We start from the raw sequence: 26,953 nt of genomic DNA, 5'->3' as shown, positions 1-26,953 counted from the left end.
TAAAATTTGACCTTCAATGAATACAAGTTGAGTTTAAATGAATAGAAGTTGAGTTTAAATGAATATAAGTTGAGCTTAATTAATGAATATAAGTTAAGTTTAAAAGAATAAATTAATATGAATATAGGTTAAATGATCCATCCCCTACCCACAGTCCCAGTCCCACACCACATGTGAATCACAAGGAAAATTTAGAAAAGAGAGATGGTGTGGCTAATGAAATCTAATTTGTCAGTTTGAAAGATTTGAATCTTTGCCAATTCGAAGTATAGGACAATTTCCTTTAAAAGAAAGATAAAAAGTAATCAGGGTTGGCTCACAATATCAAGATCCAACATATGATTCCTCTTGGATACTTGTGCTCATTGTCGGGTCATCTTTTACACTTAAGTTATCAGGAAATTTCTTCTTCACTTTCAGATTATTTATAGCAAGATAAAGTATTAATCAAGGAATCATAAATGAACACAGTACACTGTACACCTGAAATCAATTAAAATAACTAAAATAATTTACTCCATAAAATGTACGATGATATAAAAGATTGGTGTATTATTACTATTTTAGGTGGAAATTAAATTGTTCATAAGTTGAAGTTGACTTTAAAAATATTTTGTTTTGCTACTTTAATTGAACCGCAACTCTCCAAATCTTATCCACTTTTACTGTCAAAAGTAGCATATCCCGTGAATTAGCATGAGTACACTGCTTCTAGTATAAATGAAACTGTAAACACAAATTTACGAGTCTGCAAAAATAACAAAATCAAAATAATGTGAACAAAATATTTTGTATTGATTTTGTATTTGGGTACAATCTCTAATGTTTATCCACTGATTCGATCTCTACAACAGCAAGAATTTGTGGTTTGAAGGTAGAACGGCGTTTGTGCTTGTTGTTCTTCTTCCACCGAGATTTGATGTCAGACTTGTGTGCTTGGAAGCCGTCTTAGGGTTTTTCTGGAGAGTAGTAGGTTTTTTGTATACTACGTTCAGTGTCCCCGAATGACTAGAAGAGAAATTTTTATATCCTCCTCTTAGGTTTAGGGTTTTCCTTTTGTGGATAAATGGGCCTCTTTACTTAAGCTCATTTAAATAACCCACTCCTATTAAATGAACGTCATTTATTAAAAATGGGCCTATTTGGTTTATAACCCAAATTAAACAATTTATCTGACATTTAATAATAGAAGTCAACATTTGACTTTTTCGGGACAAAAAATGATGATGTGGCATTCTTCATATTTTTAATGCCTACAAATTGCCCCCTCGGGATCGGTCACGTACACAAATATTTGAGTGTTTGCTCGTGGCCCGATCTCGACACTCGTTTACATTTTTTTTATATACTCCGAACTTCTATTTTTAAGAGTAGTATTTGATTTCTTGGCCCAACCGAACTTGACCATTGTGATGGCCCAACTTTTTATCTCCTTAGACCGCCCGTTTTTCTTTTACTGATCCATACATTTGAACTAATTTTTTGATCCTCGAGCAAATGAGTACAATGGGCCGCAATTTTCTTCATTGGAGCAGAATTTTTTGACTCACAAATTCCAACCCATATATAACACTTAACCTTAATGATAGAATTTCTTTTGAAAACCAATCATAAACCATTGATCAAAAGCTAAGAGTTACAGTTACTTGGAAACTCAATCACTTAAAGATAGTTGTCAAACCCCAATTTGATTTGCAGTAGGACTATGAGCTTGACTCAACTGAATAATAACTTTCTCCAATTTGACTAGTAGTAGGATAGATTTTCATTGAAAATATATCTTTATCCAATTTGACTAGTAGTCGGATTATGAGACAACCATAACTATAAATATAGTTCCATAATCTGTCACTTTTTAATCACCAACAACAACGTTCACTACTTTGATCGGAGACTCCGAAATTTGACAAGAAGCCTTGACGTTGCCACAGCCCCGACCCGAAGGAAGAACAACTCAGAGGAGATCAACACCGAATCGTCGTCATCGAATAACCCGTGAAAGAGGAACGAACCAGTGGACATCATCACCAAACCAACGGTCGTCATCGAATCGGTCCGAACACCAACCCAACGGTCGTCATCGAATAGTTCGTGAGTCTATGAAGGAGCCATCCTCGAATCGCTGCATGATTGAAAACACGAAGGAAGAACAACCCAGTAGAGATCAGCACTGAACCATTGCCGCCGTCGACAAGTCCTATAGAAGTCTTCCTTGCGTCGCTGCTTTCTGTCCTTGAGGTACGTCTTGCTACGCCTTCTTCAGCAATTTTGGACCTCTGAAGTATTCCGTATTTGATTTCCATGGTACTCTGTATTTAATCTGTTCGAATCTTTGTCGCAACTTTGCTTTCTTTTACTTGTGATTTGCGAATGATGATTGATGATGGTGATGGCCATGGGTGATAATGGTGGACCCAAAATTTTGCTGTTTCCTTTTTTTCTCTTGTATGCTGCCCATAAAAATATATAGGAAGTATATAAAATGATGATGATGATGATGATGATGATGATTTAGTTTTTTTTTTTGTCTTATTCACCCTTCCTCTCACGTGAACTGTACTCTTTAATTTTTATTTCCAATTTATTTCTCTTTTTTTTTTTTTTTTGCTTTGCTTTTTTTTTTTTTTTTAATTTTTTTTTATATATACATCAATATATGTTTAATATATGATGATGATTGATAACAATTTGTAACTTAGACACCCCCTTTCTCTTTTTTTTTACGAACATGATGAATGATGATCGATAACAGCAACCCCAAACTTGAACTTGCTCCCCCTTTTTTGTGCGGTCGAACATAATACAACTGCTTCCTGTAATATAATCTGTGTACTTTCTTTTAATACCGGGTGTAGTTCACAGTAGTAATCACTGGCAAAGTTGATACATCGTTGATAATAATCTGTACTACTTTGTACGATCAATATTTCAGATATGATGTCTCCGTTAAATATTACTTTGTTAATTAACTGCATCGTCAAACATGCATCAACTTGCACTTTTTTTTGTGTTGACTTTGTAGGAACAAAGAGTCACCATGGTTTACTTCAAGTATCACAATACTCCTGGAGAAGAGACTTTGTCACTCATGGAAGATGCTAATTCGGTCGATGGAGCGCACTTTCGTTCATTTCCTCCTGTGATTGGTCCTTTTGCAAACATCAACTCTTCTACGGAGTTCTCGGGCCCGAAAAGCTGGTACAAGGAGAGTCGTGATGTTAATGCATTTGGTGGAAAAACACCTAAACCTGCCCTTGTCGCTTCACATCACCGTCCCTGCGATGAGGCGTGTTCTTTCCAGACATTATCTACGCGTTTGTCCCGCAAGGAGACCAAATGGAGTTCTAGTCCGAAATTTGGAGTCGAGCCAACATACATCCCTCTTTATTGGGAATGGTTAGAAGATGTCCTGCACCATTCCAGACGCACACTTGCTAGCACCCATATTCTTGATGCCGTCTATGCTTCCATGTATATCTACAAGTGTAATTCTCCTGTCATGCAGGCTTTTTGCGAATCCTGGTGTCCTACGACAAATACCTTGCACACTTCAGTTGGAGAAATGTCAATCAGTCTTTGGGATATATACGACCTTGGTGGGCTTCCCGTAACTGGCCTTTTTTATGACGAGGTCGTCCCTTCTGCCGTTGAATTGGAAGGCTCCGACGATGAGCACAGTCTATACCTCCCTTACAGTTGCAAATATTTGTTCATGGCTTTGCATTATCTTTCTGAGAAACACAAGGTGACAACCATAACGTTCGAGACTTGGTGTGATTTTTGGTTTCGCGGTGCATCAAAGTATTTCTTGGCATCTGGCAACAAAAAGTCTGTCCTTCCAACACTTATGAAAGACTTCAGCTCCTTTAATGGTCCTCGATCGTGGAGTCATAAGATGTACGAAGCCTTTCGCATCCTACGGATTCCTGAAGCGCATCATCGACAAACATATTTGGCTGCCTTTCTCTCATGTTGGCTTTGTGCCTTTGTTTTGCCGGTGTCAGATTTGGGTTGCATCCGTCCTGGATCTTTCAAACCTGCGTCATTTCTTGCAAGTGGAAAAGAGACTTCTTTGGCGATCCCTGTTTTGGCGAGCATCTACCATGGATTGAGCAAAATTTCGAATTCTCCTACCCCAGGCAAACATCGCGAGTCCTTCCCTGCACAATATGTGTATGTCTGGACCGCTAAGTATTTTCGAAGTCATCACATCGTCACTTACGATTTTGTTGGTGCTCCCCTGGTCGGAATTCAAGGCCTTGACTCTGTCATAAAGTCTCCAGATGCTAAATCGCTAGTTTCTTCGGGTAAGGATTTCAATTGGCTTGCTAACTCAATTTGTGGTAATTCAGATGAGAAGCGTGAAGATGACAACCATCAACCAAAGCAATTCACAAACTTCTTCATTAGCATGCGGTCCTGTTTTCTGACCTTGAGGTTCGACAACAACTACGTGGTTGAGCCATACAGTCCTCATCGATTCGGTCGGCAATTCGGATTTCACCAAGATGTGCCAGGCGAATTAGTAGTCCAGACACAAAACATCACCCGAGAGCATATGTACTATCTTTTTCAATCCAGCATTCGTCTGCATACTAGGGCTACCTTTTTGGTCCCTTGCCGCACGTTTAATGCCCAATCTCGAGTCACTCCAAGCTTCACAACATGGTGGAATTCGGTCGTTTCTTTAAATGCGGCTTATGCTTCAAGAACTCCTAGTCCAACAAATGTCAGGTCTAAGAAGAGAAAGGAGAGAAAGGGCGATGATCCTAACACTTCACCAAAAGACAAAGCTGCCAAGACTTCGGCTGCACCTCGCAAAGTTAGAGTCAGATTGCCTAAAAGTTCCACGATATCCTGTCCGCCCAAGGAAACATCTTCGAAAGGCAGGGACGAGAGTAGAAGACTAGCAAGCAGAGTTGTAAGTAATGAACCTTCCAATGACGAAAATGAACCTTCCACTGACGAACACGCAGGTGAACCTACAATTCTGGATGATATTTTCGCTGAAGATTATGGCCCTGAGCTATCGCCTGAAGAGATAGATGTTCATTTCTTTACTTTGACATTCTCGTTTTCTTTTTAATTACTATTTTAATCCCCTTTATTTTTCACTTTTCAGAATCTTCAAAGCGATGCGAACATAGCAGTAGAGCTTACTACTTGCGAGAATACATTTGTCTCCCTTCCCGAACAACAGTTCATTGATGATGTTGTCATTGATACTGCGCCAACCACAAGTGTTTCTACTGCTTCGACCGAGTCTCCTTCTTTTAATGCTCAAGACATGATCACTAAGGCGATCAACAGGGCGGACCGATATGCTGCAAGCTTGATGATTAATGAAATAAAGGACAAGTTGATGAAGACTCCTTTAGCCAAGGTTCATGAACTAGCGCAGGAGTTTGAACAGGTTTTCTCCTATGTTCGTGATAAGAAGATCGACATCTCTGCAATCGAATCTTTTATCAAGGGGTATATTGGGTGCGGTTCTCAACTCCACCACGTTCGGCTAGGGAAACAGGGAGATCCCACTCTCAATGACTTGGAGCAACGATCTTTGGAGATAGAGACGAGTGTGCAGACAACTACAATTGCAGGGAAAGCAGAAGAGGAGCGAATGCAAGCTCTTCATAAGGAGATAGATCAGATTCAGCAAGAACAAGCCGAACATAAAAGGAAGCTCAATGATTTAGCAGAACGAGCGGATAGACTTTTGCCTCTTATTTCAGAATCAGAAGAGAAGTTCCAAGGGTACGTCATACAGAAGAAAGAGCAAGAAAACTCACTCCTCATCATGAAGGAGAATATTGCTGCTGCGAAAGAGGTGGAGGCAAAGCTAGCGGAAGCTGAGAAACAATTTGGTGTTGCTCGTGATGCTTTGCAAGCCTTCAAATTTGAGCCGTAGTTCCGCCTTTCTTGTTACCATTGTTGCACTTGTTTTCTTTTAATTCTTTTTTTTTTTTTTTAGAGACCAATTTGTTTTAAGAATTCCAAAATGAAATGAATAAGACTCGTCATTCTTCCTGTCAAAGATTTTTGTCATTGATTCCATATTCATTCAACTCATAGGAAACCAACATGAAATTTTCATTTATTTATTTAGCCGTTCACAGTTTATACTCTTGCGGGCCAGGAGTAGTACAAAAATGGGAGAGATTTTTTGGTGTGGCTGGACTTAAAGTTAGTGATTCCTTCAAGCTGCCTACGTACTTATGAAATGAATAAATTCACTTCATAAGATCAAGCCAACGTAGTTCCTTTAAAGCAAAAATAATTTTTTTTTTTTTTTTTTTTTTTTTTTTTTTTTTTTTTTTTTTTTTTTTTTAAGTCAGTTGCAGTTTAGCCTCGTGCTTGGGAGGTTACAATGTTGCACAACTTCAAGGGTAGTAACGCTTCAAAAATTTGCCGTTGATAGGGCCTATGCGCAGTCCTTCTGCATCAACGATCTTGTAAGCTCCATTTGTGTAGACTTCCTGGACAACGTAAGGACCATCCCATTTCGATGCAAATTTATTTCCCGTCTTGCGAGAAACAATGATTGGTCTCTTGATAGCAAGGACCGTGTCTCCAACTTTGAAAGACCGTACTCGCACCTTCTTGTTGAACGCCCTTGTCAAACGAGCATGGTAGCATTCCAACTTTTGTTGCGCCTCAAGCCTCTTTTCGTCAAGTGCTTCCAACTCTGCCAGACGAATCTTAGCATTTTCTTCTTCAGTGAGATTTTCCTGGATTGCCATGCGAAGTGACGGAATTTGAATCTTCAATGGCAATATGGCCTCCACACCATACACAAGTGCATAAGGTGTCGCTTGAGTTGGTGTCCTGTACGTGGTACGATACGCCCACAGAGCTTCGCCCATTCTTTCGTGCCAATCTCGCTGGTGTTTCCCAACAATCTTACTAAGCAACTTGCAAAGTGTTTTGTTGAAAGATTCAGCTAGTCCGTTTGCAGGTGCATTATACATTGAAGACTTGTTTTGCGCAAACTTGAATTTCTCACAAAGGCTCGTCATCAACTTGTTGACAAATGGTGTTCAGTTGTCTGTGATTATGTAACGTGGCACGCCATATCGATGTATGATGTGATTTCGAATAAAATCGACCACGTTCTCTTTCTTGACTTCACGAAGAGGTATTGCTTCCGCCCATTTTGAGAAGTAATCCGTAGCGGCAAGGATGTATGCATGACCACCTGATGATTTTGGTGTGATTGGACCAACAACATCGAGACCCCATGCTTCAAACGGCCAAGATGTCACTGTTGGATGTAGCGGTTCCGGAGGTTGATGAATAAAGTTCGCATGGAATTGACAAGCTTCACATTTCTTCGCAAGTTCCATGCAATCTTGAACCATGGTTGGCCAGTAGTACCCCATCCTCTTGACACGGTCGTGAAGCTTAGGACCAGATTGGTGAGCTCCGCAAACTCCAGAATGAGCTTCTTGCATTGTTTTTGCTGCTTCTTCATCTCCCAAACATCTCAACCAGGTTCCAAGGAACGAACGCCTGTAAAGTGTTTCTTTGTAGTAAATGAAGCGTGGAGCACGTCGTCGAATTTCCATCTTGTGTTTCAAATCGCTTGGCAACTTTTCGTGTACCAAGAAATCAATGAGTGGTCGACGCCAATCTTCTATGTCTATCTCATAGACAGTAACTGCACCTGAGAGTTCTTCAGCTTCAATTTCAACTTCATCTTGAGGGTTTATCACCCATCGATTACAGACCGGGACCGACATGTTTTCTTCTGCCCCCAGTGCCAATGTGGCTGCGAGATTTGCAAGTGCATCCGCTGTCTTGTTGGCACTCCTTGGAACATGTTGCAACCGGACGCTCTCAAATTCTGCCAGCAATTGTGAAGCATGCTTATAATAAGGAATCAAGTCATCTTTCTTGACATCATAATCATCGAGGAGTTGATGGATCACCAGCTTGGAGTCACCGTATACATCAAGGTCCTGTATTTTCATCTCTTTTGCCATTTGAAGCCCCAGAACGAGAGCTTGATATTCAGCAAAATTGTTCGAGCATAAGTTGGTGAGCGTAAATGAATACGTGAAGACATGTTTCTCAGGTGATAGAAGGATGACCCCTGCTCCCGCACCATCTTGGCGAGCTGCTCCGTCGAAGTACATTTCCCATGGAGGTAAGACATCAATGTAGAATACTTCTTCTCCAGGTAGATCATCAGGAAGCTCCCAATGTGATGGAATCGGATGTGCAGCTAGGAAATCGGCCAAAGCTTGTCCCTTGATCGCCTTTTGAGGTACGTACACAACATCATGTTGACTTATGAGCATAGCCCATTTAGCAAGTCTTCCGGATAGTACTGGTCTTGATAGGATGTACTTTATGGGGTCAGCTTTGGAGATCACCTTCACCGTATGTGCCTGCATGTAATGCTTCAACTTTTGGATTGCAAAGATCAAAGCTAGACACACTTTCTCAATAGGCGAATAATTCAATTCCGCGCCAACCAACGTACGACTGAGGTAGTAAAGAGCAGCTTCCTTTCCGTCATCATTCTCTTGAGCACACAATGCCCCCAACGACCTTTCATGAGCAGAGATGTAGAGGATAAGTGGCTTCCCTTGAACCGGTGCCCCCAAGACAGGTGGAGTTGAAAGGTACTGCTTGATGCTTTCAAAAGCTTTGCGACATGAATCGTCCCATTCAAATGGAGCGCCCTTCTTCATAAGATGGCTGAAAGGATGACATCGTCCTGCAAGATTCGAAATGAAGCGTCGGATATATGCAAGTCTCCCTTGTAATCCGCGCAATTCTTTGAGGTTCTTCGGCTCGGGCATATTCTGGATTGCTGTAATTTTTGACTGGTCAACTTCAATTCCTCTATGTCTCACAACAAATCCTAGGAACTTTCCAGAGGTTACGCCGAATGCACACTTCAAGGGATTCATCTTCAATTGATACCTACGCAACTTCTTGAATACCTCGCGGAGATGAAGCAAATGATCGTTCCTCTTCTTTGATTTGACGACAAGATCATCGACATAACATTCAACGGTCTTATGCATCATGTCCTCGAAGATTTTCTACATTGCTCTTTGATAAGTTGCGCCTGCATTTTTCAAACCAAACGGCATCACCTTGTAGCAAAAGATACCCTTTGGTGTACGGAACGCCGTTGCTTCTTGATCTTCGGGCGCCATGAGGATCTGATTGTATCCCGCCGTACAATCCATGAAGGATAAAGCTTCATGTCCGGTCGTTGCATCAATCATTATCTCGGTGACAGGCAAAGGAAAATCATCCTTAGGACACGCTTCATTCAGATTTCTGAAATCTACACAAACACGCAACTGGCCATTTTTCTTCCTCACAGGGACAATGTTTGCAATCCAAGTAGGATACTTTACTTCGCGAATGAAGCCAGCGTCGATGAGTTTGTTGACTTCAGCTTCAATTTCTGGAATTAATTCAGGTCGGAAGCGTCTTTGAGGTTGCTTCTTTGCTGAGACTCCTTTCCTTACTGCTAAACGATGGACCGCCACTTTGGGGTCAAGACCCGGCATTTCCCTGTAACTCCAGGCGAAAACATCTTTGTACTCGGTGAGTAGTTCGAAGTATCCCTTCTCTTCTTCCTGAGTGAGCAGAGCACTAACATAGATTGGACGCGGATCATCTTGGGTGCCGAGATTCAACTCCTTTAGTTCATCAATTGTGGTCTCAACTCCATCATCAAGATTTTTTGGTGCTTCTGTTGTTTCCATCTCCTCCTCCAAGTCTACATCCTCATAAGCGGTGATATGATAGGAGGTGACCGTCATATCTTCTACGGCATCACGTTTCTGGCTTGTGGGGCTCTTTTGACTGGTAAGAACCATGGTGTGGCCTTTTACGCGGAGAGAATCACCTGTCTTCACTTCCAGTACCGCCAAGCGTTTCATTCGAGAAGGTACGTTGCTTCTGACATCGTTTTCCAGCTCGAACTTGTCTCTTGTTTTTGATGCAGTGTTTTTCGGCCTCCACTGCGGCTTGAGCGAAACGTCCTTCTTCCCAAGACGACTGAAGACTTCCTTCTTAGGCTTCTGTGACAGACAATTGGTGGGTTTGCCAGTGACTTTTCCCAATCTTGTGAAGACATCTTTTGCATTCGGGCTCTTATGTGCTTTCCCGGAATGATCTCCCAATCTATCAAAGACTCGACTTGGTGTTGGAGAGTTTACCGGACCGTCGAGCCTATCAAAGACGGAGGACCGTGCTTTAGCTGAAGACGGATGTATCCTATCAAAAACCGATTCTTTCTGGACTGGCTCAAAATTCTCATCCACACTTTCTTCCATTTCCTGAACTCCAATGTACTGTGATGCTTGCATTGACCTCCGTCGTCCTGAGATGATAATTGGCTTAGACTCCTTGAATCCCAAACCAACCTTTTTCACCCAAACACGTTCACCTTGTTGCTGAAGTTTTTGCTGAGTTTTATTGAGGCCGTATGACTTATCTTCAACGAGCTTTCCCATGGGTTCTGGGTTAGAGAAATCATAACCAGAATTTTCCATTAACTTGTATGCAACTGGATCGAAGCCATCTTTCCTTGAGCTAGGTGTTTCTGGCGACTTCGTGGAGTTTGGAGTAGGAGAAGTCAATATCTTCGGGTCACTGATCTTATGGACCGGCAATGTCATGCTTTTATCAAATTCTTGCGGCATGTCCTTGACCTTTTTTGAAGTTGTTTCTGCTCCACAATTCATAAACGGAGACTGACCTTCTTTGCGACGCGACATGGGGATGTAACGTAGCACTGGCACTTCTTCTCTAGGATTTTCTTCAACTCTTTGCGAAAGAATCTCCTTGCTTTTCTTCTCATCAACTGTTTCATGTGACGGCTCCAGAACGTTCCTTGAAGGCTTCTCTTCTGTAACCCTTGATTGCAACTTCTTCGGCATGACTTTTCCAGTCGATGCAATTTCCGTGGGCATTACTTCAACAGGCTCTCCTTGGCTGGCATAGAATTTCGCATCGGCAAAATGAGACTCTACTTCAGAGAATGGCTTCACGTCCGCATTCACCTTTCTTTCACCGTTTCTGTAATATTTGAAGCATTGATGCAAGGTTGAGGCTACTACTCCATTTTCGTGCATCCAAGGTCGGCCTAGCAATAGGCGATATGAAGTATTCGAATCAATGACATGAAAAATCGTTGTTGCAGTCATTTCTCCGATAGTCAGATCAACTCTTATCATACCGATGGCTCGTTGCCCGCCTAGATTGAATCCTTGGATCATCAATCGACTTTCGGTCAACTCACTTTCGGTGATTCCCAACTTTGTCATGGTGGACTTCGGCATTATGTTCACTGCGGAACCTCCGTCTACCAAGATGCGGTTGATCTTTTTCTTGCGGATGTATCCACATACAAAGAGAGGTCTGTTGTGAGGCTTTGAACCCAACATAAGGTCTTCGTCTGTGAATGCCAAGGCCGCACTGCATGCAGCACAACGCTCAGGGTGATTTTCGTAGATCCCTTGCTCAATATTTTCCTTCGATGTATATTGCGTCGGATTTTCTATGGCACGTGCAAGGGCGAACCTCATTTCTTCGGGTAGGGATAAAGCTTGGCGCCAACCCATTCGAGAAGGGACTGTACCTAACAACGCCAGAATCTTTGCATCTCTTTCAGGGTCTCTTTCATGGTTTAGCCCTTCAGAGACTAGAATTTTCTCTTCTTTCTCTTCTTCTTCCGCCACGCTACAGGTCACTGTGTTGACAGAAATTTCGCCGAGGTATTCCTGCGGAAGGAAATCATTTAATGTGACATGCTTTCGTACCTCCTTTGTGGGAAAACTGTCGCGCGAGGTGCTCTTCTTTTTCACGAGACCTTTGTTTCTCGTGACATGCGAACTTTTGGATTTGTTTCTTTTCTGGTGTTGCTTTTGACGAAGAGGAGGTTGCTCTTCTAGCTTCGTTTGCTTTCTCTTCTTCCTTCTCGTCACTAATGTCCATCCTTCCTCATCTTCCTTGCGAGGTAGAGGGGTGGACGCAGAATTCTTGACGGGATCTATTATCAAAATGGGATCCAAACTTCCAAACTGGATGACTGAAGCATGATGGGACTCCGCCGCTTCATCCAGATCTAGCACAATCCTCCCTTCTGTTGCAAGTTGCATGATTCTCTCCTTGAGAGTGATGCACTTTTCGATAGGATGGCTCACTATTCGATGGTAAGGGCAAAAGTTTGGGTCAGATGTCCTTCCCATTTGATCAGGGCGCTTGGACTCAGGCAAGCTTATGACCTTCTTCTCCAACAAATCGTCCAACATGCCGGCCAAGTCTGAATCTGGAAATGGATACTTCTTTGCTTGGAGTTCTTTAAGCGTTGGCTTATCTCTCCGAGCATCTTTTGTAAATGGCCCTTTCTTCTGTTCAGTTTTAGGCTTCGCCGAAATTTTTACAGGGGCAGAGCTAGTGGCAACGGCAAATGACTCCTTGGTTGAATCTTTCACGTATTTCTCAGGCTTCTTGAAGTCCTTCTTTTCCTTCTTGAAACTTGAAGAACTTCCTCCACGATTATTGGTGATACTGATCTCCATGTCATGAGCACGGGTAGCCAAATCTTGAAAGGATCTTGGTTTTATGCCCTGCAAAATGTACAGCAAATCCCAGTTCATACCTTGGATGCACATTGCAATAGCAGAGGTCTCCGTCAGACGGTCCTTGCATTCCAGGCTTAGAGTGCGCCACCGGTTGATGTAATCTACAACAGGCTCATTCTCCCACTGTGTCGTCTTTGTCAATTCAATCATGCTGACGACACGTCGTGTACTGTAGAACCTGGCCTTGAATTCTTCCTCCATTTCTGCCCAACTGTCGATGGCTTCTGCAGGAAGGTCCGTGTACCAGTCGAATGCCGTGTCCTTTAGAGAACGGACGAACTGTTTGACGAGTAAATCCCCCGATGTGCCAGCGTTGTTGCACGTTTCGATGAAGTGGGCTACATGCTGCTTGGGGTTCCCCTTTCCGTCAAACTGCTGGAACTTCGGAGGTTGATAACCGACGGGCATCCTTAAGTGATCGATTCTCTTCGTGTACGGCTTCTCATAAAGATGACTAGGGCCGGAGCTTCCGACGATATGATTCTTCACCGCATTTGTTATCATGTCCTGGATCTTTTTCATGGTGAATGTGTCGTCGGGTTTTTCACCCTTTGTGGTAGATTTTGAAGTCGTACTCCCTTCAGAGTCGTCGTTCTCTTCGTCCGCGCTCTCTTCCTGTTTCTTGAGCTTTTTGGTTAAGGAGGAAATCCTCTCATTCTGCTTCTTGATTTCCTCGTCTTTCTCCTCACCATCCTTCATGAGCTTCACGATCATGCCCTTCATTTCGGCAAGTTGCTCCTCAACGGTCTTTGATTCGATCGCCATCACCTCCGCAATGTCGGTTTGTAGGGACTGGACCGATTCTTCACAATCTGATACTTTGAGGGGTGACGTTGGAGAAGACCGGGTACTACTCTTTGCATCGCTTTCTACATAGAAAGGATCGAACAAAGGACTAGTGTGGATGACCAGCCTGTCAGGCTTTTGGTGATGACGCATATCTTCTTCACCGGGCATAAGGAATCGTGCACCTTCAGCAGGAAAGGACCCGAAAACAGGGATGTTGCGGGACTTGCGGTAATACGGATTCGGGGACACGTCGGAGGAAGCACGGACATGGATCTTTCTCCTTGTTTTGGTGGTGATAGGAGCCGAACGCAGACTCGAAGCAGCCTCATTCAGATCAGCGTTCTTCATTCCTCTGGTGCGTATACCCTCGTCACGCCCTTTCATCATCTCAGCCAATTCTGCCGCCCTTTGTTTCACCATAGCGGCCTTCTCAGCATCGGACATGGAAACGGTTTGTTGAGCAGCCATCTTCGTTGGTAGATTGATTTTTTTTTTTTTTTGTAGAGAAGGAGATGAGTGGTAGAGTGGTCCCACCGAGCGTGCCAATTTGTAAACACAAATTTACGAGTCTGCAAAAATAACAAAATCAAAATAATGTGAACAAAATATTTTGTATTGATTTTGTATTTGGGTACAATCTCTAATGTTTATCCACTGATTCGATCTCTACAACAGCAAGAATTTGTGGTTTGAAGGTAGAACGGCGTTTGTGCTTGTTGTTCTTCTTCCACCGAGATTTGATGTCAGACTTGTGTGCTTGGAAGCCGTCTTAGGGTTTTTCTGGAGAGTAGTAGGTTTTTTGTATACTACGTTCAGTGTCCCCGAATGACTAGAAGAGAAATTTTTATATCCTCCTCTTAGGTTTAGGGTTTTCCTTTTGTGGATAAATGGGCCTCTTTACTTAAGCTCATTTAAATAACCCACTCCTATTAAATGAACGTCATTTATTAAAAATGGGCCTATTTGGTTTATAACCCAAATTAAACAATTTATCTGACATTTAATAATAGAAGTCAACATTTGACTTTTTCGGGACAAAAAATGATGATGTGGCATTCTTCATATTTTTAATGCCTACAGAAACTATTAAAGAATCATTTGTCAAATATTATGTTTAATCACTAAATTTCGATCCTTCTCATTGATAATCTCAAAGACCAATATTACAAACTTTTATACACGGTGACATTATGTGCAAGGCCATCTTGTTGTCACGCTGTTGCTGAAGATATCATGACGTCGTAATTTTTATTTGTTTACTTTTTTTATAAAAATCTTTTTCATAAAAGTATTTATTTATGTTATTTTTAGGTTGGATCTAATATATATATATATATATATATATATATATATATATATATATATATATATATAAAGGGGAGTTTTTTCAAGAGCATTGGGAGCGTCCACGTAGGAAAATTCAGTCATCAATCAAATATTAATTATTTCAAAAAATTTAGTAAATAGATAAATATGGTAAAAAGATTAAATTTACTTCATAATATTTTAAGATAAAAAAGTAAATAGATAGAGTTTTGAGAAAAATAAAATACTGATTTATCAATTTATATAAACTCCATTTCCTTTTCATAGATCCATGTCTTCAACGGCGAAACTTTGTTCGTCCACCATATTCGTAATAGAAATAGTAGTATTTGTGGGTTTGTGGCCTCCAAGGATTCATCAATTAACTTAGGGAATTCCAATTCCTTACACATAAGGATCCAATATATATAATCACCAAATCTCGATACAAAAGTGATGGATACCCTCCTATTAATTGCTACAATTTTTATCCTCTCCCTTTATTTATTCATCATGGCAAACAACTTTTAAGATCATGTAGATTATTTGTCAATATACCGTACATTATTCAGAAAAATTCAGCGCCAGATTTGTTTGTTTACAGCTGGATTAAACCCTTATCTTGCGTGATTGTGTGAGAAACAAATTACAGCGCCAGAAAATAATGGCGCTGAGGATTTGTGCGCTGGAAATAAGTGGCGCGTACAATGCCAGCGCTAGAATTTTCTAGCGCTGGTGTTTTACTTCACATTTCCAGTTTTATCCGGTTTTTACCCGAATTTCTGAAGGCTCTAATAAGAAATTAATGGTAAAATTTGAAGGTCCCAACGACTGGATTAAGTCAGTTCATGAATCAAACAGTTTAAAAGGAGAAAATTGTAGCATGGTATTTTCGTTTTTAATTTTGTTAAGTTAATTTATTCTTTTCAGTTTATTATAGTTTTTATAATTTTATTTGTCATTATCAGACCCTAAGCCGTTTGTTTTGATTTTGTAGGTATCCATACTCTATATTTTTTTGTAATTGAATTTTTCGGGGATGATTTGTATGAATTTATTTTAATAATCATATTAAGTAGAAGAACTATCAAAAATAGGTTTATTTGTAAATCATAAATAAACATGATATAAAACATCTTGGTTTTGTGTTAATTTGATAATTTTGAGTTGTTTTCCTTTTGAGTTTCATTAGATTTTTAAGAAGAGTGGTTCAAAAATAATAGTATTTCATATTCAAAATTTATAGATTAAGCAGATTAGTTTAGTATTATTTGATTTTTATTTTAAGGATGAAAAAAACATAGACTCAAAGACTTTGGTTATATTTCACTATGTTTCCAATGCATAAAATATTATCGTACAACCCGGGCAACGACCGGGCTTCACAACTAGTCTAATATAAATAAATACTTTCTAGTCAAATATACTGAATCTTTTCCATAAAAATTAATGAAACAAATAATGAATAAAAAAAATAAAAAAAAAAATTGGCCGAATTTTTTTTCATCAGGAAGTGAATGTGTCATTCCTAGTGTTTCTCTCAAAAGAAAGTAATAGATAATTAGGTTTTTTTTAAGAAATGTAAGAACAAAGTACCTCCAGTTTTCAAACAAGGTTGCATGTCCGTACGTAGGGTACTTAGGGAAATTGACTCCTAGAGATGGTCTAACCCCTAGAGATGCTCAGTCTGTTATTTGAAGGTTAATTAATAAGGTATTGACCTAGTTACTACTCCCTCCGTATTTTTTTTAGGGGTTACACATACTCCGTATCATTTGTGACCGTATATATTTAGGGTTACATTTCTATTTTTGGTGAGTTTTCTAACCACTTACGAATTATTTATTACGTACATTACATTAACTCTACTTTCTTAATACATGTGTTAGTCAACATGTAACTCTTAAAAATATACGGAGGGAGGATAAAAGTCCAAATTTTACTCTTTTTTTTTCTTAATAGTGTAGAGAGAACCGTAAATGACCATTATTGAGTAAAAATTCAGATCAATTTATCCTCAAAAATTTTAACCATCTCAACTAATTCACATTCGAGTCATTGTATTTCTTCTTGGATAGTTCCAAACTCCAACCCTTTTCTGGACAACAGGTCAACAGTTAGTAGACTGTTGACCTGTTGTTCAGCATTTCAGCACGTTAGTTGGTGAGAGTTTCTAAGATCAAGTAGTCCTTTCTAATAATTCTTATAAAAAATATTTAAATTAAATAAAAAGAACCTGCCTCAGTTGCTTCCCAAATCCAGGCCTATATTTCTTGGTATATATACCTTTGTTCTTTAATCTTCATTACTTCACTTCAACCACAAACTTCTATAAACAAAAATCATTTTCAAAGTTACATAAACACATTCTTTTACAAAAACTACACATAAAAATGGCTCATTGGTCTGCTGAAAATGCTACTAAAGCTTACCTGAGGACCATCAAAATGGTGAGTTTAGTATATAATTCACTTTTTTTTTTTTTTTTTTACGATGAGTCCTTAGCCTAGTAGGAAGATCGAAGTCTCTGTAGGATAGGTCGCATGTTCAAATCCCCTCCTCATTTGTAATTTATACTGCTCTTATGACTCATTTGGACCGAGAAAAGTGATTTTAATAAAAAAAAAACAGGTTCTTTTGTTGGGTTTTTTTTGGAATAATTTCGAGTCTTTGTGATTAATCTTTATTTATGGATGATTTTTGCAGGGGAAAAGAGGAAAAGAGCCTGATGTGGCAGAGTTCATATCAGCTCTAGCAGGGGGAAACAATGCAAAGCTCATGGTGGAGATATGTGGGTCGATTGCAGGCCCAACTACATTGGGCCTTGTGGCTGCAGCCAAGCAAACTAGCGGGCGGGTGGTATGCATTTTACCCGGTCCAAAAGAGCTCCAGGCGTCGAAATCTCAGTTGTCACGTTATCTCAACCACGTAGAGTTTGTGATAGGTGACCCACTCACCTTGTTGACTAACCGGTATAACAGTGCGGATTTCGTGACCGTCGATTGTAACATCAACGGTCACGAAGCGATCTTCAAAACCGGTCAAAAGGGAGGGGCACTAGTTGTAGGGTACAACGCCCAACATCTAGTGCCCTCGTACAATGAGTTAGGGGGTCACTTCTTACCGATTGGAGAAGGGTTATTGGTTAGCAAAGTGCCTAAACATCATGATATTAGAAAGAAGAGTAAATGGATAGTAAAAGTGGACAAATGCACCGGGGAAGAGCATGTGTTTAGAATCACTTGCCCCCAACAAAAAGTAATTCAAGCTTAGACGTGATTTATTATTACTTCCTCCGTCTCATTAAGATTAATATTGGAGTAATTCTAGTGGGACAGAGGAATCAGAGTAAAGTTTTACTTTAGTAGGATGTAAAAGGCTAAAAATAGTAAATATTTAGGACAAATGGTGATGTGCATCTAACTTTGTTGTTTTTGAAAAGGTTTAGATGTTTGCTAAGTTGCTATTTCGATGAATTTGCCATTTCCTTTTATATATGTAATGGGGTTCAATAAATTATGTACATTTTATACGCCTAAAATTGAAAATTATTAGAGATTACTGTAATCTACGTGATTATTACATGTGAAGTTTGGCTGTAATTGTCCGATGTATATTGTACTCTATTCGTCTCTCTAACATTGCTCCCAAATCCCAATTTCTTTTTTTATAAGCCCTGTCAAAGCATACTCCGTATATAACCAAGTTAAAAGTTATAAGGTACACTTCTAACATCCTCAGTTTGTAGTGAGTTTTGCTTAGTTAAATCTTTTGCAACTCCAATTTGATTGTATAAATAAATTAGAAAATCAGTTCTTATTTTATTACGCGAATTGGAACAGATGGATGCGGCATACGGGTCAACAACTGATTCATCACTCCCGATTTTGAGTACCCGGACATTTTACTCACCCCTACATGGGCTGACCTCCCTTTAGCATGACACATGTATTTATTGGGCCGAACCTAACCCACCCAATAGCAAGTGGACCCGACGCAAGGCATGGGTAGCTCACAATCCTCTTAAAACACATACTCCGTACAAATGAACATTTTGAACATCATTTCCCAGCTACTCTATTTTTTTTTTTTATTCTTGATCTCTCCATCTCTTTCAGAAAAAAGTATGGTCCTAAACTTTGGTACGAAGTATTTCATATTCAAGGGATTCTCATCTTCCTATCTGAATAAAATTTAGAGTCCTAAACCTCGTTTTTAAAATTAAAAAAAAAAAAAAATAAAAATTGAACTTGTTTTTAAGAATTTATATTATAATTTGCTCAAACATATCAACAAGCTGGAATAGCTCAGTTGGTTAGAGCGTGTGGCTGTTAACCACAAGGTCGGAGGTTCGACCCCTCCTTCTAGCGTTTTACATTTGTTACTATTTATTCAATTTTACATTTGTTACTATTTATTTTGACCCCAACTTATTGAATCCAAAAAAAGAAAAATTTATTTTAGTTGGTTATGCTCTATAACTTACCTTGGACATAATAAATTGAATGAAACTTTTACGTTTATGTGTGTCAAAAATTGAATAAATCCATAGGGATAAGGAGAAGTATAAAGCTGGATAAAGGCAAGATCTGCATATGGGAAATGGAGAAAGGATTGATGTATTAGCTGTTAGACCTTATTATTTATCTTTGCCTGATGGTTTTGTTTTGAAATTAGAAAATTGTTACTATGTACCTAGTATTACCAAAAACATTATTTATGTTTCAAGTTTGAATTCTAAAGGTATTACTTTTCAAATAAAAGACAATGATTGCTCTTTTTTCTTGAATGGCATATTTTATGTACAACATAATTAGAAAATGATCTTTATGTGCTTGATATGAACCAACAAATCTATAACATAAATACCAAAAAGGCTAGAAAGATTGATTCGGATCTCAGATATCTGTGGCATGTCGATGAGGCCATATAAACATAAACCGTATTTAACGACTTCAAAAGGAAGGAATTCTAGAATCATTCGACTTGGAGAAGATTGACCAATGTGAATCTTGTTTACTTGGCAAAATAACAAAGCAACCTTTCTCAAAGTTGGGAACAAAAACAAGTGAATTACTAGGCTAATACACACGAACGTTGTGGGCCTATGAGTTCAAAAGCTAGAGGTGATTTTAGCTACTTCATAACATTCACTAACGATTTCAGTAGATATGGCTATATCTACCTAATGAAACACGTGTCTAAATCATTTGAGAAATTCACCGTATTTCAAAAGAAGTTCAGAATCAACTTGGCAAAAAGATCAAGGCTCTAAGATCAAATTTAGGAGGGCGGGGAATATCTTAGCCATGAGTTTAATGATCATCTTAAAGAATGCAATATTAATATTCTTTCGGAATTGACTGCTCTAGGAACACCTCAATGGAATTGTTTGTCGTAAAGGAGAAATAAGACCTTATTTGATATAGTCAGGTGAATGATGGGTCAAGACGAACTTCCTTTACAATGTTGGGACATGTGTTGCAAACTATAACATTCACACTAAATCCTTCTAAAGTTGTTGAAAAGACTCCATACGAATTATGGATTGGGAAACTGCCAAAGTTGTCTTTTAATTCTAGCGATTTAGGGTTTCAAAGTATATGTCAAGAGATTAATTTCGGGCAAGCTAGCACCTAAACCACACAAATGTTTCTTTGTCGGGTATCCAAAATAAACTAATGGGTATTATGTCTACAATAAGTCGGAGAACAAAGTATTTGTTGCTCCTGACGGGGTCTTTTTGGAAAGAAATCATATTTTTAAAATGACAAGTGGGAGAAAAATAGACCTCGAAGAATTTCTAGGCGAACAAAAAATCAAGAACTCTTTGGAATCGGTTCAAGATGAAAAACCGGCCTCAAAGGCCTTTGGAAGAGCCTGATGTGCTTGTAAATTGCACATCTTCAGAAGCCAATTAGGATCTCTTTTGTGTACATATTAACGTAATTTAGTTTAACAATCTAATAATTCCTTGTTATCTAAAACTAATTTCTTGAATAAATAAATGGAATTACTCAAGTATTACTACCACCGTGATAACAGTTAAGGCTATGTACTAGAAAAACGCAGCGGAACTAATAACTAACTTTTAAAAACCAACATAAATAGTTAATGGCCTCCTTACAAATTTGGAACCATTTGAGGCCCTAGTGAAAATCCAACTAAATAAAATCCATTAATTAACTAATAAAATATTGTCTAAGAATTGTTGAAAATAGAGTTTAATAAACTATGCAAATAAAATGCTCTCAACATTCCCAATCCCAAAATTCTAACATTACTTCACCTGCAAGTAACTCTTACTAGCCCTGCATAAAGAATGCTCACCAACAAAGCAAGTGCAATGATGGATTATCGTAGGGTCATTAAGGAATAAGCCATTACCAAAATACGACATGAAGCTAGCGCGTAATCAACAAAGCTGAGTACATACAAGCTAAAAGCAACCTAGAACTATTATGAAATAAATAATAAAGTTCACATGCAAAAGCCACATCCTTGACATGAATTCAACATTAATAGAATAATAAATTGACAAAACTTGATTCTTGACACCAACTCCTAACTCTACTAATTCAATTTGATTTGAAATATTGGATTAAGCTTTAACCGAGTTTCTAACGTGTGTCCACTAGGGACTATCACGGGGGGGTTTACCCACCTATTATTGGTTAACTATATATGCCACAATTATGTGACGGAGTTCCAGCGCATCAATAAAAATAGTAATAAATGGTGCAGCTCATGTACCACATTAGACATCCAAAGGACAACGCCTAGGGACCTCCCCCATATGTTCACTCTAATTATATACGTTCCAAGAGCTTTAATCTTATCATCTTTCACTTTACGTTATTCAATATTTTATTCAAAGACCGACTCAACGACTCAATTAAATAAAACAAACAACACTTACACAATTTATAAACAAGTCTTAATTTTAATATCCTTCAAAGACTTATGATCAAATAAACACTAGACTTTAATTAATTAATTGATCCCCCTTGGCTCAACATGATTAACTTAACATGAGAGTTATGCCATAAAGGCACAATTTAAACATTTCCTAACTTTCTTGACATGCTTGCAATTAAAAGTATTGGACATGATTGACTTTATTTGACATGCACATAATTAAAAGTAAGCAACATAATTAACTGCCATGCTTGTAATTAAGAGTACAAACATGATTATAAAATACTTGACATGATTGTAATTAAAAGTACAATATGTATTAACTTGCTAACATGCATGTAATTAAAACTACATACATAAAATAACTTGAATAATCATGTTTGCTATTAAGTTCAACAGACATAACCAACTAATCAAGTAAACATGAATCATAATAATCAATCCAGCCACATTCAACATGTACAATATACGTGTATTAATATTGCTCTAGACATGTACGTACTTTGAATACATAATAAAAGGGGTCGCCCTTGCAAATCAAGGATCACTTAGAAGTTAGAAGTCTCCTCCTATACCATTTAATTAAATGTCCAGCAATATTATTTAACTTCAAACCATCATAAATAATCTGAAAATTATTAGTTTTTAGGTTAACTAATTAACTTAATCAATGCCTTGAAACCCTAGCATGAAAATTAATTTAAAACATGCATTAAAACCTTAAAATCAAAGCTCTTAATACTTTTATGTAACCTGAAAATTCAACTCAATAATAAATAATCATAATTAATAACTAATCTGACTTTTAATTAACAAAACTTATCTTTTTTTAACTAATTAAACAATTTAAATAAGAAGACTATGGAGGGAGTGAAAATACCAATCAACCACTAGCAGGGGCACAACGAGGCGGAAGGAGACATGGGGAGAAGGCGGCGCACAGTGGGCGAAGGGTTGACAACACTGCGGGAGCGGCAAGGTGACTATGAGATATGTGTTGCAAACACATATCATTCAACAAAACGACAAAATAGGGAAAAAATGAAGTACCATACAGGTAAAACAAGTACCATAGTATCAGTCCTGTAAAAACAAGTACCATTCTTGTTGAAGAAAGTACAATTTCTGTAATAAAAAAAAACAAAAAAAACGGTACCATTCAATTTCTTTTTTGTCTTTTCCCTATTTTATCTTTTGTTATGATATGCATTTGCAAGCACATATCAGATATGGAACGGTACTTCCTCGCAGCACTGCACGACGCCGCTGTTCGGGCGGATGCACGCAAGGGGAGAGGAAGAGGGGAGAGAAAAAGATATGAGAGGAAAAGAGAGGAAAACTTTAGGGTTTTGATTTGTGAGGGATTTTAAGGATGGCACTCCCTATTTATAGGTTTTTGGCCTTGGGTTTAATGATGGAAAAGACGGGAGTGATCTTGCTTTTAGATTTAATGACAAAACTTATAATTCTAATTTTAACTTGCGTAAAATTCTTTTCTCCTCTAAAAATAGAAATAGCTCGCCTAATTTATTTTTCAAATATTTTTTCTTCTAATTAATTAAATAATGTACATTTAAATAAATATTTAAACATAACTTTAATTTTTCCTTTAAAAATACTTTAAAAATATAATAAATATATTTTTATTTAATAAAAATATGAAGTATTACATTTAGTTGCATAAAAATACGGATCCATTAGGCTGATGAGAATCAATTACTTATCGGTAGTGCCATTCTTGAAAAGTTGAGTTAGCTTTGAAGAAGACCTTGAAAGGATTGAAATCAATGTTATTAAAACCATATTAGTTTTAGCATATGTAAAAAAAAACATAAACAATAACATATTAGTTCTTTTTAAAGAGCCCAAATACTCAAATAGTGAGAAGAGATATAACAGATGGGAAAATCTGGAGCATCTATGGCCCGTAATCCCTTATGGCCTTATAGGATATAACGATATTAACAGCAATTTATCCAAAAGCGTTGGACCAAATTTTCCCGCTAAAATTGATGCTACTCACTGCAAATCCAACTCAACCATGGAACTCCACCGTTCCCACACTCTCTCTCCTCCACCATTACAAGACATTCAACGACATCAAACAAATCCATGCTCGCCTCATTACAACTGGGTTTATCAAAAACCCTTCTCTCACCTCAAAACTCATCCTCAATTTCTCTTCTTCCCCTTTTACTCCTCTTATCCAATTTGCTCGTTTCCTTTTGTTTTCGCAACATAGCTATATGATTTCGACTCAAAAACAAACTCATTTCGATCCTTTTCTCTTTAATTTGGTGATAAAATCATTTGTTGTTGGTAATTATGACTCAAAGCAGGCTCTTTTGATTTTCGCTTTCATGGTCGAGAAAGATGTTTGTGTTGATAAGTATTCGTTTTCTTTGGTTCTGAAAGCTTGTTCTCGATCTAGGTTTTTAAAAGAAGGTATGCAGATTCATGGGTTGTTGAGGAAATTAGGTCTTGGATCTGAATTGTATCTGCAAAATTGTTTGATTTCATTGTATGTGAAATGTGGATGTGTTGAGCTTGCCCGCCAAGTGTTTGATAGAATGCCTAAGAAAGATTCTGTTTCTTATAACGCGATGATTGATGGGTATGTGAAGTTGGGTTTCTTGAGCCTTGCTAGGGAGTTGTTTGATTGTGTGCCTGTTAAAGAAAAGAATTTGATATCTTGGAATTCTATGATTGGTGGGTATTTGCAGTTCAAAGATGAGCTTGATAAAGCTTGGGAGTTGTTTGAGGTGATGCCTAAGAGAGATATGGTTACTTGGAATTTGATGATTGATGGACTAGTGAAATGCAAGCAGATAGAAGTTGCCCACGGTTTATTTGACCGAATGCCTGAAAGAGATGCAATCACTTGGGCCACAATGATCGATGGCTATGCAAAGACGGGTACCCTTGACATTGCGAGGAATTTGTTTGACCAAGCCCCTGTAAAAGATATAGTGGTTTGCAATGCCATGATGTCTGGATATGTTCAAAATGGAAATTTTTCTATAGCAGTGAAATTTTTCCAAGATATATTACAAATGGATTATTTGTTCCCTGACAGTATCACACTCTCAATAGTTCTTTCTGCCATTGCGCAATTAGGCCAGGTTGATGAGGGCATCAATGTACATTCCTATATAGAGGCCAATGGGGTTATCGTTGATGGTAGTCTGGGCGTGGCTCTTATAGATATGTACTCAAAATGTGGCAGCATTGACTGTGCAATTCATGTATTCGAAAGTTTGAAAAGAAAGGATGTTGATCATTGGAATGCCATGATAGGAGGATTGGCTATTCATGGGTTGGGTGAATTAGCATTTGAACTTTTCATGGAAATGCAGAAACTCCTTTTGAAGCCAGATGATATTACATTCATTGGTCTGCTAAATGCTTGTGGTCATGCTGGTTTTGTGAAGGAAGGAAAGATATGTTTTGAACTGATGAGGAGAGTGCATAATTTGGAGCCAAAACTCCAGCACTATGGATGCATGGTTGACATCCTTGGTCGAGCTGGGTATCTGAAAGAAGCGAAAGAGTTCATAGACGAGATGCCTATTGAACCAAATGTCATAATTTGGAGGACATTGCTTAGTTCTTGTATTAAGTACAGAAACTTTAATCTGGGGCAGCAAGTTGCAGAGCATCTTATGAGGGTTGATTTTAAGAACTCGGGTTCTTATGTGCTTCTGTCTAACATGTATGCTGGATTTGGGATGTGGGAAGATGTTAGTAGGATTAGATCTGTAATGGAGAACAAGGATTTGAAGAAACTTCCTGGTTGCAGTTCTATTGAACTGGATGGAGCAGTCCATGAGTTCCTTGTTAGAGATAAGACACATCCTCATACAGGTGAGGTCTATTCTCTGTTAGACAACTTCAGTGCTTCAGGATTCAGCTTCAAGTTTGAATCAGAAGTTACAGAGTTTGAACTAGTTAACTAGTTAAATTGAATGCTTTGAAGGACATCGATCTTAGGTATGACTTCAATTTTAGTAATTGTAATATGTATATAACTTTCATTTTTGTCCACAAATATGCATGCAGAAGCTTGATGTATATGTCAAACAGAGTAATAAACCACTGCAAGATAAGATATCAATGGTCCTTTTTGGAGGTTATCCTTCATTTCCCTATGAAAGATAAGTCCCGCTATTTTGATTTTTGCAAAGATTATTATGTGTTGAAACTATAATGTCAGGATAGTATGTTTGTGAAGCACAATTGAGGTAAAAGAAATACAAGTATGATTCATCACCCAGTAGTTAAATGCTGCTTTCAATACTCATACAAGCAGATGATCTTTTGTGTGATTGAGATATATTTTCACTTACACAAGCAGATAATATGCTACGCGGTCTAAATCTTTCTTCTTCCCATCAATCTTTACCTCCATCTTCCTTCTTCCTATCAATCTTCACCCATATTCTCCCGTTTTCCTTTTTCTATTACTTCTTGTAAGGAACCAAACAAAGGAAACTAGTTTGGAATTGTGTTTTCCTTGAAAAAAAGTTTTCCATGAAAAATCAATTTTCACGGAAAACGTTTTATGCCAAACCGAATGGAGCCTAAGTTGTTACTTGAACTCGACCAACAATGTCCTACGAGTGTCCAACATGTGTGAGGCTGAAATTTCTGTACCAGCTTTTTCCTGTCATATTCAGAAAACACAACCACCAAGAATCCAGGTTCAAGTGTTGCATTTGTTACCTGGAAGACATTCCCAGCAATCTCAAGTTCTCAACAGAACATAGTAAGTTGTGGCATTGAACAGGTAATAGTACTCACACATATAGGTGTGCCAAAATCAGATGCCATAACAGTACTACAAGTTGTTGTTGTTTTTTTTGACAGCATAAGTACTGGAGTACACTGTATAAGTATATGAAAAAGATACCTTGTAGCTAAAAATAACAAAGCAAAGTGGAACAAGAGCACTAGTTAAAGAAGACAAAAAATGTTCACATGCAAGAGAAAGTAAAACATTTCTGTACAAGTGTGAAATTTAGATTCTTCTTTCTGTCTATTTCCAATGATGGGAACTTAACTATTCGTATATGTGAATTTGCTGCATTTGAGGTTAAGAGAATAATATTCTCCATTTCTTCCTTCATATTTATCACCTTCCTTGGGCAACTTTTGGGTCCATTCACTGATTCACATGTTCAGCTGGTAAAACCATTGTCTGCATTTGCAGATTATTTGGTATTTCATCAGTTACAGGAACTAAGCCCTTTAGGTAAAAACTTGTTTTTGTTAAGTTGCAAGATTACAAGATGAGCGTAAGCTATCGCGTACCTACATAAGTTTAA

General features: G+C 38.4%; 3 protein-coding genes and 1 non-coding gene across 4 annotated transcripts; all 4 read left to right on the top strand.

Annotated features, from left to right (window-relative positions):
• The first annotated feature begins 1,527 nt into the window (after window positions 1-1,527).
• On the top strand, window positions 1,528-5,943 carry LOC130467676 (uncharacterized). The gene is made up of 3 exons (XM_056836262.1): window positions 1,528-2,238; window positions 3,023-5,047; window positions 5,123-5,943. The coding sequence occupies exons 2-3, from the start codon at window positions 3,038-3,040 to the stop codon at window positions 5,906-5,908; spliced, it is 2,796 nt and encodes a 931-aa protein (XP_056692240.1). The 5' UTR covers window positions 1,528-2,238; window positions 3,023-3,037; the 3' UTR covers window positions 5,909-5,943.
• An 11,062-nt stretch (window positions 5,944-17,005) lies between these two features.
• On the top strand, window positions 17,006-18,325 carry LOC110803149 (uncharacterized). The gene is made up of 2 exons (XM_022008631.2): window positions 17,006-17,161; window positions 17,418-18,325. The coding sequence occupies exons 1-2, from the start codon at window positions 17,105-17,107 to the stop codon at window positions 17,982-17,984; spliced, it is 624 nt and encodes a 207-aa protein (XP_021864323.2). The 5' UTR covers window positions 17,006-17,104; the 3' UTR covers window positions 17,985-18,325.
• Window positions 18,326-19,007: 682 nt separating this feature from the next.
• Window positions 19,008-19,081, top strand: TRNAN-GUU (transfer RNA asparagine (anticodon GUU)). The gene has a single exon. It is a non-coding gene; the product is annotated as a tRNA-Asn (tRNA).
• Window positions 19,082-23,574: 4,493 nt separating this feature from the next.
• On the top strand, window positions 23,575-25,782 carry LOC110803128 (pentatricopeptide repeat-containing protein At2g45350, chloroplastic). The gene has a single exon (XM_056837523.1). It carries the CDS (start codon window positions 23,642-23,644, stop codon window positions 25,583-25,585), a length of 1,944 nt encoding a protein of 647 aa, XP_056693501.1. The 5' UTR covers window positions 23,575-23,641; the 3' UTR covers window positions 25,586-25,782.
• The last annotated feature ends 1,171 nt before the right edge of the window (window positions 25,783-26,953 follow it).

The sequence above is a fragment of the Spinacia oleracea genome, chromosome 2 (assembly GCF_020520425.1).
Source record: "Spinacia oleracea cultivar Varoflay chromosome 2, BTI_SOV_V1, whole genome shotgun sequence".
In the NCBI taxonomy this organism is placed as follows: domain Eukaryota; kingdom Viridiplantae; phylum Streptophyta; class Magnoliopsida; order Caryophyllales; family Amaranthaceae; genus Spinacia; species Spinacia oleracea.
Note: the sequence above shows the minus strand (reverse complement) of the source record. Positions and strands in the feature narration are given on the sequence as shown.

Excerpts from the sequence above, each read along its gene's own strand:
- LOC130467676 (XM_056836262.1), top strand. The coding sequence starts at position 3,038 with ATGGTTTACTTCAAGTATCACAATACTCCTGGAGAAGAGACTTTGTCA. Across the intron at positions 5,048-5,122 it reads TATCGCCTGAAGAGATAGAT|AATCTTCAAAGCGATGCGAA; the intron begins GTTCATTTCTTT and ends TTCACTTTTCAG.
- LOC110803149 (XM_022008631.2), top strand. The coding sequence starts at position 17,105 with ATGGCTCATTGGTCTGCTGAAAATGCTACTAAAGCTTACCTGAGGACC. Across the intron at positions 17,162-17,417 it reads ACCTGAGGACCATCAAAATG|GGGAAAAGAGGAAAAGAGCC; the intron begins GTGAGTTTAGTA and ends TGATTTTTGCAG.
- LOC110803128 (XM_056837523.1), top strand. The coding sequence starts at position 23,642 with ATGCTACTCACTGCAAATCCAACTCAACCATGGAACTCCACCGTTCCC.